Genomic DNA, 12,267 nt, shown 5'->3' with positions numbered 1-12,267 from the left:
ATTGTCATGTGTCATGTTTTGATTAGTCAATGAAAACAATAATACATTTCATCTTTCATGGAATTGACATCAAATCAGAACGACACATGGAGTCATCATCCAATAAGAACGTTGACACATGCAATCAACATCTAACAGTCAACGATCAATTGTAGCATGAAGGATCAACATTGCACGATTTTATAAGATAGGAGGACTAAATTCGTGAATTAAAAAACTAGGGAACCAAATCTAAAACTGAAGATAAAGTGAGGAATCAATTTTACAATTTTACCATTATTTAAATAGAATGGGATTTGTTTTTGAAGAATTACTAAAATTAATATTTTGCCAACAGTAATATTAGTGTATCATAATAAATGTTAATATATTGGTATGCCGTGCAAGAATATATAGGAGACAAAATGTACACTATATTTCCCAAACCACCATCATTTTTTATAAATCTGCTAATAATTACGGGTCAATTTGTTGAAATTTACTTTTTAAAATAAGTACTTATTTTAATAAATAGATTATTTTTTATTTTTTTGTGTTTGTTTAAATTGTTTATACTTTAAAAAAATAATTTAAAAAGTAAATTTTATCTACTTCTTAAAAAATATTTATTTTGAAAATTATTTTTTAATCTAAACAAACTCACCCACATATCAAGTCTTGGATTTAAATCATTTTATGAGCAAAGACACTTGTGTCCAGACAAATGGGGTTTGTATATAAAAGTCAGAGCAGCAAGTTGATGAGTTTTCTTGTTTTTTGACGTAAGTATCAAACGACACGAGAATTGAAGGGGTGAGAGAGAGCAATCAGCGGCAATAGTGATTTCCGGTACCTTTCTTCTCTGTTATTGGAGTTGTCACAAACTCACATGGGAACAAAGACCTTAATTAAAGCATGGTTTCTTGAAGATAAGGTCTATAACAAAGGATATCCCTGAGGAACCTTCAGCACGTATAGCACCTACTATACATATAAGAGAACATATTTCATTTAATTACGTCTCTATAAGCCAGTAAGCCACACCAATATATGGCACAGCTCCCATTTAGCTAGCTAAATGGATTTGAAAAGTGCCAGTAATACAGTAATATTTAAGCCATTTGATTACGGTTAATTGAATTTAATAAAAAAATATAAAATTGTGAATGAAGCCAATTAAAAGAAATTTACAAAACTAGAGTATTTTAGATTATGTATTGCACAAAATAAATATTTATTTAATACAACTAAAATTTTGAATTTATAATAAAGAGATAATTTTGAATATATAAATTATATATTATAATTTTATTTTGAAGGAATAAATTATAATATAATTAATATCCATAATAAATTGTTTTTAAAATTTATGATAAATAATTTATGTTATGATATATATTGGTATTGTTTTAAAAAAAATCAAATTCAAGTTAGAATTAAAGAGATTGAAAAGATAAGATTTTACAAAAGTATATTTAAATTTTTAAGATTATACATATATATATATATATATATATATATATATATATATATATGTGTGTGTGTGTATGTATGAAATTAATTATATTTCTGATATTCAATTACATATTGTTAAATTATTCAATTGATATTAAAATATAAAAGTGTAACAAAATATATCGGATGCATATTATCAGAGTGATCGAAGGTCACCACTTCGTGAAAGGAAAGTATTTAATTGAATGTGAATGTAAAGAAAAATAAAGAGGGTAAGAGCTTGAAAAAACAGATAGAGTTAGACTTTTATATATAGGAAGATTTTTGTATCTTTTAGTAAATTTTAAACAATAAAAAAATTATTTAAAAAAAAAACATATTTGTTATGAGTTATAACGTTTCTCATGTACGTGTAGGTGCAGTGTGTAATCATTTGCTTTGGAATATTTAAACATCATTATTATGCATCAAGGGATGCAACCCATCACAACTCAACATTACGTTCGTATAGGTGAAATTAAACTCAAATTCTTTAAAATAATTTCGGTATTTTGTACTATGCTATAATTTAATAAGTCACCATCCGTTATTTTAATTAATTTGTATGTTTAGGTTGTACGTCTATACCTCAACGTCCGTTGAAAATAAGAAAAGAAAAATCAAGCTAATAAGATGGTGAAACTAGTCACGTTGCCAGCTTGTTTATAAAGATGTCAGCAGCACAGCACATGAAGCTTGGAATGTAATTATTAGACCTAATTTAAAAACATCATTTTGAGAAACACTATATGGGTAGGTTTTATGCGTAGCATAAAATAGAAGAATTGGAGAGAGATGGCATGGTACCACCTTGAGTTTTCTATTGAATATTAATTAAATATTTCAACTATTGGTCCCATTTTGACATGCAAAAATAGAGAAAACATTGTGGTGATAGAAAATATAATACCATGAAAAGAGAGATAAAAAGAAGGATGAAATATATTTGTAGTCCTTATACTGATAATATATTATTAGTTTATGATAAGTAACATTAATTTAAGTAAATTAATTATTTATTAAATACAATTATGTTTCTTAAATTCAATTTTATTTTTTTTAGAAGAAGTTCGATTGTATCTGATTAGCTGTTACTGTGAAATCAAAATTTTGATCAATGACGAGTGACTTAACCTTTTTATAGAATGCTTATAATCTCATAAAGAATATTATATATTATTCTTAATTTCCAAAATTTAAATTCATTCAAATTAGTTACACGGATCTTTATTATAATTCTAAATTTTTTAAATTTCATACATAACCTAATCGTATATATTTTAAAATACTTTTTGTTTTGTTTTAAAATAGGCATGAAAGACACAAAATATTTGTTAATTGAGAAGAAAATCAAAGATGCAATATCACTAGACGTTTGGTGCAAGGATATATTTTTTTTCATGGAATTTTTTTTGTCACATTTCCCCTGGAAATATTGTTACGTAGGAGGGAGACGAGAATCTAATTTTTTAATATTCAAAATAAGTTTTGTGATAAAAATATCATTTTACTTTTATTAAAATATTTAATGATGTAAAAAATAATTTTGGTAAAAATACTCATTCATAATTATAATAAAACTTCAATTGATTCATCTCCCTAAAGAAAATTAATTAATTTAATTGATCATATTAAATTTACTAATTAATTGTACTATCATTCTAAAAAAATTTATTTTTCTATCCACTTAATTATTTCTCATTAATTTTTAGAAAAAAATAATTAAGTAATTATATATAAAAATAATAATTATATATTTTAAAATTAAAAAATATTATAAAAGGAGACAAAAAAATTTTAATTTTAAAGAGAATCTTATAATTAGGGACAATAAATATTATATTATTCTTTTATTCCTAAGAAAGTCATATGAGAGTATTTATGACAATCCAACAAATTTAATAATTTTTAGTAATTAATCATGATTTTCAGTATTTATGATTCTCAAAAATAATAATTTTTGGACATAAAAAAAAACTTTCTTGGTATGTAAGTCCCCTGATATTTGTTTAAGGATTCTTATATTTAATTTCATCTTATCACAATTTTTTTTAAAATCAGGAAATATAGTTTATTTTACAAAAAGAAAGTTAAGAACTATTCTTTTAAAGTTTTTATAAAAAAAAAAAAACTATTCTTTAAACTTTAAAGTATTAAAATTTATTTAACCATTTGTAAAAAAAAATAAAATATTTAAGTAGTTGACTTCTTCCCATATTTTTTTTTATACACACAAACTTTGAATATTGAACACGTAACCAATATTAATTAAACATTAAAGAGTAAAATCATCCATCAAACCATCAAACATCAACCATGCCAAATATGATATCATCATTTAATACTCACAATCCTTTCCTATAATTTTCTAATGCAAAAATATTATATCATACTTAAATTGGTTATTAATTATTTTAAAATTTTCAAACACATTTAATGCTAAATTTCAAATGCACCAACCAAGTACCCAATCCTAATCCTATGCATTTAGGTTTTCATCAGGGTCAGCATCATGTTGATTATTCTGGGAGCACGGGAACAGCTTATAATAAATAAATAGAATATATTTCTGTTTTGAGGCCTATATTTTCAGTTTCATCTCTTAAAATTAAACTTTACAGATAATATTATGTGTTCTCCATCAATGGGTACAATAAAGGATAAATATGAGAAAAACCTTAGTTTCCCTTCCCATTCACTACTCTATATAAAATTGCCAGTTTAGTAGAATGAAACTTTATTGATACCGTGTTTTAAAATACTCTCTTCAATCTTTTTTATTTATCATATTTTTGGAAAATTTTCATTTATTTTATCTCTCATTTACAAAGTTAAACATCATATTAATTATTATTTTAATAATTATATTCTTACTTATCTAATAATCTTTAATTAATTTAACACAATTCATTTATTGTTAAATGAAAAGAAAAGGATCAATTAAAAAAACTCCACAACTATTTTATTAAAATCAAGAAAATTTATTATATTTTTTACTTCTATTTAACAACTGAAAAATTAATTTAAGTATTCATTTTAACAACTTTAATATTAGAGTGAATTTTTATATAAAAAATTTAAACTTATGTGAAATTATTAGACTCATAAAATTAAAAAAAATAACTAATCTACATAATTATGCATTACAAATAATCTAAGATATTAAAAGGAAAAAAAACATTCTTTTATTAAAAATTGAGTATATGAAATTGTATTTCAAAATTATAAGAAATCATATTTTTACGCATCTCAATAAAAAAAATATCCATAATGTTCTAAGGGTACAAATAAATACTCTATTTGCCTTATTTCGAATTCTAAACTAATAAATTATTATTATTTTAAAATAGAGAAAAAGAATACATTACAAATCAGGATTTCCCATTGTCTTCTCGATATAAACTATTCCTCTGTATTATCCTTTTCTCTTTCTAATTAATACCATCAATTTTTTCTCATAAAAAATATAGCATCAAATTTTTTTATTAACATTTTTTTCTACCCACACATATACAGACACTGGTACATATAATGAATATGTATTCATTATTGATTAAGGTATATATGATGTCAAAGTGATCCCTGAGGTAATCTTTTAAAATTATTTTCATTTGATGAATAATTAAATATAAAATAAACCGATATACTTAAAAAAGAATATATATATATATATATATATATATATATATATATAATTTTTTTTGAGAATTGTATCATTTTTCTATTTGCATGTATCCTCCAAAATAAACAATGTTTGAGTTGGATTGGACACAAAAATCCCAATAGGACCATATCCTTCATATAAATTTATTTTTCACATGTCATTAGTAAATAATTTCAAACTATTATTAATATATAACTAAAAATTATTTTAGGTATAACTTTTAAAGTATTTAAATTAAATGATAGTATAAAATTTTGTTTTTAAATTTATTCTAATTAAATTAAAATTATTATTGAACACGTAAATAATTAAATTGACAGCAATATCATAAATTTTAATGTAGTTATGTTAAATATTAAAAAAAATTATCATTGATAATAATCTTATGTGAATCAGTTAGCATCATGCCTTACGAAAAAAATATACATCTAATTTTTTTTTTAAATATTAAAGCCATAAAATTTGGTAATAAAAAATTATCATTTTTTTGTTTAAAAAACCTTTTTAGGTAAGGAAAAGAATCAATGTCTCAAGTCTTACTAACTCTAGCTACCACCGAGAAAAAGTTATGTAAAATTATTTTAGCTTAATTAAATATTTCAGATTTAAATTTAATTCAAATTCTTGATATGCTGGTGTATTTAACATCCATGATTTAGATTAAAAATGAAATATTGATATTTGTTAATTAATGAAAATAAAAAAATCAAAATAAAACTTTTAAAAACATAAAAATTTAAAATAAAATATTCAACAACATTAATAATCAAAATAAAACTTTTTAAATTGAATACATCAAAATAAATTTTTTGAAAACATACAAAATAAAAATAAAATTTTTAAAATCTAAGTAACACTAAAACATAATAAACATAGTAAATCAAAAATATTTTTTTTAAAAAAAAAAAACTCTTACAAACTCTTAACACAAAGTGCTTCTTCACATTAATAGTACTACAATGTACAAAACTCTCAAGCAATCAATCATCGTCTATTCAATTCCGACACACAGATTCGCTCACTCCCGTCGAAACAAGAAACAAGAACCCGATACTCTCTCTCTCTCTCTCTATTTTTCCTTCTTCAACGCTTCTCAACTATTCATTCACCACCCCACACCAACACTATCACCTCATGATCACACGTACTCTTATAAATAATAACGCGTCTTCGTTCGTTCCATCTCACGCTCCCCATGAAGACTCGTCACAACAAGTCAACAACACCACCTACTATAAATAACAAAGCCAAAAGCCACCCTTGATATCATCATAACTCCACACACTCTTCAGTTTCTTTCTGATTATCACAACACAATGGCCAATTGGGCTACCCTAATTCAAAACTGTGTTTCCAAGAAACCAAACCACCAACTCACAAGACTCTACCTTCTCTCCTTCACAACTTTTCTCTGCACCATCTTCTACCTCCTCGGCCTCTGGCACCACGCGCCGCCCTCCCTCCCCGCCGCCGCAATCACCACCATCACCACCACCCACCCCAATTGCCTAAATTCAAACCCCACACTCAACTTCTCCGCCACCCACTTCCCCCCCGACCCCGACGCGTCGCGTGACTTCCACGCGCCGCCCTGCGCCGCCTCCCTCTCGGAGTACACCCCCTGCGAGGACGTGCAACGCTCCCTGAAGTTCCCGCGCGAGAACCTCATCTACCGGGAGCGGCACTGCCCGACGGAGGAGGAATTGCTCCGGTGCAGGGTTCCGGCACCTTTCGGGTACCGCGTGCCGCTGCGATGGCCGGAGAGCCGCGACGCTGCGTGGTTCGCGAACGTGCCTCACAAGGAGCTGACCGTGGAGAAGAAGAACCAGAATTGGGTCCGGTTCGAAGGGGACCGGTTCAGGTTCCCCGGCGGTGGGACCATGTTTCCACGTGGCGCCGACGCGTACATCGACGACATCGGAAAACTCATTGACCTTAAAGATGGGTCCATCAGAACCGCCCTAGACACTGGCTGTGGGGTACGTAAATACGAAAAGAGCTTATTTTTCTTCATTCGGTTCGGTTTTCTTGAACCGGTTTCAATTTCGCTTTTTAGAATTTTAATTCATTGATTCTTTGTTCAACCTGTTTTCTTGTTATAATTTACGATAAAACGCGTTTTAGGTTACTCAATTTTCAACGAAAATTGGTTTTACTCCAAATATTGATCTTAAAAATAATGATTTGGTTCGTTGTGATTTTTTCATGATTGGTGAGTTCTTTTTCTTTTTGTGAAAATTAAGATTTTAAGAATTCATTGATTCAACCAGTTTTCTTGTTACATATTAGGATGAAACGCGTTTACGTTACTCAATTTTCAATTAAAAACGGTTTTACTCCCAATTTCTTAAAAATAAGGATTTTGATCATTGCAATTGTTCATAATTATTAATGAATTTCGTATCTCTTTGTGAAAATTAAGATGTTAAGATGAGACGGGATATTTTCCACCTTAAAAAAACGTTTTTAATATTTTCTATTTTTTCTTTCTTTCGAATGTGCCGATCATGACCTCTAAGTTCATGCCACGTTTCTAGTGTGTGATTGGGATTGAGTATGCTATCTTATCCTCTACGTATGGCGAAATTTTCTTTGGATTTATATAATTTCAGAGGAACCGGCGTAATTAGATGAGTATGGAGATATTTTGAAATAAAGTAATAGATAAGGTCTTAAGGGATGTTAGTGAAACGAAAATTAATTGAACTATGAATTTGTCCACATGTGGAAGGAGAAAAGGGGAAATGGGAATCACATAAAACTAGTTTGCAAAACAATCTACTTAATTCTTCAAACCGAAGCAAAGTGCCGTCTTAACCAAAGAAAAAGCAAGTACTTTGTACTATATATGGTGAATTATAATTTTTTTTCTTTCTTGTCTTATTCACTTGGTGCTAATCATAATAATGATAATATTCTTGGAATTTATGTTGTTCGATGAAGGATTAGTGGATATCACAATGCGAGATAATGGAGTTAGATGTTGATTACTAACCAACCGTCTCAATTATGTTTTCTTCACCTGATTTACAAGTTACATTATCAGATTTCATTATTAGAAGAAGACATAATTGGACCCTTAAGGCTTATTTCTTATGTGATGTTTAACATGTTCCATTTGTTTCGTGCTGTGGCATTATGTGTTAATCACATTCGTTAACGTTATTTTTTTTTTTTTTTGTAACATGGAATGTGTATTGAAAATTTGAAACACTCAACAAACCAACCACTAGTGACTTATTTAATTACGTACCAGAAGTTCATTTTTTGTGTATGACAAATTATATATATTCACTTGGCCTAACGTTACAATTTACTACTATTCAGGTTGCAAGTTGGGGTGCTTATCTTCTGTCACGTGACATATTAGCAGTGTCATTTGCACCAAGAGATACACATGAAGCTCAAGTTCAATTTGCTCTTGAACGAGGAGTTCCTGCATTGATTGGAGTTCTTGCCTCAATTAGGCTTCCTTACCCATCAAGATCCTTTGACATGGCCCATTGCTCACGTTGCCTCATTCCCTGGGGTCAGAATGGTACGTCCATGTTTGAATATATAATTTTATGTGCACATTTTTTAGAAACCATTTTGTTTGAATGTGTATGACTAATTTTGTTTCTGGTTTTGAAATGGTGATTGGCAGAGGGGATTTATTTGAATGAAGTTGATCGAGTTCTACGTCCTGGTGGGTATTGGATTCTATCAGGGCCACCCATAAACTGGGAGAATCACTGGAATGGTTGGAAGAGGACTCGTGAGAGTCTCAAAGAGGAACAGGATGGAATTGAGAAAGTGGCAAAAAGCTTATGCTGGAAAAAGTTGGTGCAAAAGGGTGACCTTGCAATATGGCAGAAGCCCACCAATCATATTCACTGCAAAATCACGCGAAAGGTCTACAAGAATAGACCCTTCTGTGAGGCAAAGGATCCCGACACAGCATGGTAATTTTACATTTTTTATTTATTTTACAATGAGTTTAATTTTTATCTTCTCTCAAGTAACATTTTTTACATCCTTAACCAGGAATCATTGTTATTATAATTTTAAAAATAGTTATAGATGATTATTATAGAAGTTAATAAATTTATCATGCATAACATAGCTTATAATTGAATGATTGTGTAAAATTTTTAATATTATTATATGGACTATTTTCTCTTTAACGTGACGTTAATGTCATGATAACTATATAGGCAGTATGAAAGTTATTACATTGACATGTTAGGAAGATAATTATCAGATAATGTCACTTTATGTTGGCAGTTTTGGGGAAAAATTGACTTGCAATCACTATCAGTGTTAGTTCCGTGTGCTATTGATTTTGCTTTTGAGCCTAGCTTTTGCAGTTTCTCTTTTCAATGGATAAAAAGCATATTATGCTTGCTGCCAATGAGAGTTTAGTAGTGATACCAAAACCACTTGGATGATAAAGTCGTTAAAGTGACAATTCAGTAGTCAGTGAAACCATAATCCAGCCACCTAAGCTTGTGTTGCTTTTTTCATGTTGTTTCTCAGTTCTCACTCCATTTCTTTAGGTTCCTGAGTCTTAGTGATCAGCTCAAAAGTGAAGATTCTATCTGGGGCCCTCCATTGAAAATTTTGTTTGCTTATTTTATGCACCTTTTTCTAATTTGATTTGTTTTCTTAAACATTCTTTTTCATTGTGTCAGGTACACTAAAATGGATATCTGCTTGACACCACTGCCAGAGGTGAATGACATCAGAGAAGTTAGTGGCGGCGAATTGCCAAAGTGGCCCCAGAGACTAAAATCAGTTCCACCAAGGATTAGTAGTGGAAGTTTGAAGGGAATTACAGGTAAGATGTTTAAAGAAAACAATGAGTTATGGAAGAAGAGAGTAGCATACTACAAGACCCTGGACTATCAGCTAGCAGAGCGTGGGAGATACCGTAATCTGCTTGATATGAATGCTTACTTGGGAGGCTTTGCAGCTGCACTGATTGATGATCCTGTGTGGGTGATGAACACTGTTCCTGTTGAGGCTGAGGTCAACACACTTGGTGCCATATATGAACGTGGATTGATTGGAACCTATATGAATTGGTATGCCATTTCTTCCATTTTCTAAATAGAAATTGGATGTGAGGGACTTTGGACTCATTCTATGGAAAATTAGCTTTCTGATTGCCTAATTAGATTATTAGCATCATATCTGATGTTGGCAGTTTTGAATTTCTGGATTATGGATAAGTACATACGTGACTTTATTTAATCTTAATTTAATACATTGTGATCTTAACTAGCTAAAATTCAAGGGTGGAGACACTTTTACTTGTGCACTTTTTATGAAAGCTCATTTTAGAGGACCTTTTTTCTTGAATTATGGTCAAGGAGTGCCACCTAAGTAACTTTATGAAAAAGAGTTTAATTGCTGATTATCTCTCTGCTTATATGCTAAACTCAACTCAAATGCTACCAACTTTTGTCCTTTAGTATAGACAGAACACTGTTCTAGAAATGTGAGTTGAAAATCAAATCTTTGTCAATACACTTTTCAATCTAGTAATTATCAAGGATTTAAAAATCAAATCAATACACTTTTCAGCACATGGTAGTTGAATTTGTTACTAACTACTTCTTGTGTCCTCAGGTGTGAAGCCATGTCCACTTACCCTCGAACTTATGACTTCATACATGGTGACTCAGTTTTTAGCCTCTACCAGAACAGGTAGTTGTCAATTTGGTTAGCTAAAAAATATTACAGGGACGGCATCTCCTGGTTTTAATGTCAATTTTGAGAATTGACTAATAACTATTTCAACAGTTATTCGATAATTTCAAAGTTGAGTAATTAATTGCTATTTCGATAGTGATTCAATGATTTGAAAACTGACAAATAACTACTATATATTTCAATAGTGGTTCAATACTTATAAAATTGACCAATTACTATTTCAAACAATGAATTATTCAATTAAATAACTTTCTAAGCTTATGAAATTAATGTGTCACAGGTGTAAAGTGGAGGACATTCTTCTTGAGATGGATCGAATTTTGAGGCCAGAAGGAAGTGTAATCTTGCGAGATGATGTGGATGTGTTGTTGAAGGTGAAGAGTTTCACAGATGCAATGCAATGGGAATCTAGAATTGCAGACCATGAAAAGGGGCCCCACCAGAGAGAAAAGATTTTGTTTGCAGTTAAGCAGTATTGGACTGCACCATCTCCTGATCAAAAATAAACACAGAAACCTCTAAACTGATCTGTTTTTTTATTGGCTCGAGAATTTGTGTAATTTTTTTATTTCTAAAAATGTCCGGAATTTTTTTTCTCCACAATTCTATTTTTTTCCAACCCCTGCTTATGTGGGTGGTGCAAAGTGAAAATTTCTTTAGCAATTATGGCTCCTCAAGGTTCTTATTTTTTCGGTGACTTATCTATCTTGTAACAATCCTCCAAATCTATCAATCAAATGAGATTGAGTCAAATTTCCCAGACTAGGTTTTTTTTAGAAATTATTTCCCAGACTAGGACTCTTTGTAAACAAATTCCACAGGGGTGCTGTTTTTTACGTAGCAGCAGTGGAATTTTTCATGCAAATCGCTAGCATGAACAGCACCACACTCAGGCATGCGACACGTGGCTGTGTCGCCTCTGCCACAGGCGACAGCAGTGATGTCGCCACCTGCAATGGCGCTTTGGCCATGCAGGCTGGAGTCGCTGGTCAAACCAGCGCTTCCCTACGCGTAGCAGCAGCTTTTGCAGGTGCAGCAGTGAAGGTGCAGCACTGAAAACGCCAGCTCCTTTGGCGATTTAGGGTGAAAACGCCAGCTCCCTTGGCGATTTAGGGTCTTCAAATACCTGTGCTTTTGTTCTTGCAACTGCTTCATTTCGTTTTGTGCTTTTATTCTTGCAACTGCTTCATTTCATTTTTCTTGCAACTGCTTCATTTTCCTTTTCTTGCAACTGCCAGAGGTTTCATTTTAAAGCTATTGTCCGTGCCTTTGAGCTTGTTTCTGTTTTGTTTTGGTGGATTTAGCTGTTCAAAAAACTGTGTGGTATGAAATTTTTTTTAAGTTATTTTGTTAGGTTGTAACTTATTTTTCGTATATAGTATTTATTTATTTTAAAATTAAATTAACTTTTATATTTGATAGGCTTGTTTAAA

At 30.3% G+C, this 12,267-nt stretch overlaps 1 protein-coding gene across 1 annotated transcript; it reads left to right on the top strand.

Annotated features, from left to right (window-relative positions):
• Positions 1-6,116: 6,116 nt before the first annotated feature.
• Positions 6,117-11,594, top strand: LOC100817472 (probable methyltransferase PMT15). The gene is made up of 6 exons (XM_003551602.3): positions 6,117-7,116; positions 8,465-8,675; positions 8,784-9,081; positions 9,811-10,203; positions 10,751-10,828; positions 11,115-11,594. Exons 1-6 carry the CDS (start codon positions 6,454-6,456, stop codon positions 11,338-11,340), a joined length of 1,869 nt encoding a protein of 622 aa, XP_003551650.2. The 5' UTR covers positions 6,117-6,453; the 3' UTR covers positions 11,341-11,594.
• The last annotated feature ends 673 nt before the right edge of the window (positions 11,595-12,267 follow it).

The sequence above is a fragment of the Glycine max genome, chromosome 18 (genome assembly GCF_000004515.6).
Source record: "Glycine max cultivar Williams 82 chromosome 18, Glycine_max_v4.0, whole genome shotgun sequence".
Lineage (NCBI taxonomy): Eukaryota > Viridiplantae > Streptophyta > Magnoliopsida > Fabales > Fabaceae > Glycine > Glycine max.
This window is presented reverse-complemented; position numbering and strand designations above follow the sequence as displayed.

Coding starts and splice junctions, on each gene's coding strand:
- LOC100817472 (XM_003551602.3), top strand. CDS start 6,454: ATGGCCAATTGGGCTACCCTAATTCAAAACTGTGTTTCCAAGAAACCA. Junction 10,204..10,750: donor ATTGGAACCTATATGAATTG/GTATGCCATTTC, acceptor TTGTGTCCTCAG/GTGTGAAGCCATGTCCACTT. Junction 10,829..11,114: donor TTTAGCCTCTACCAGAACAG/GTAGTTGTCAAT, acceptor AATGTGTCACAG/GTGTAAAGTGGAGGACATTC.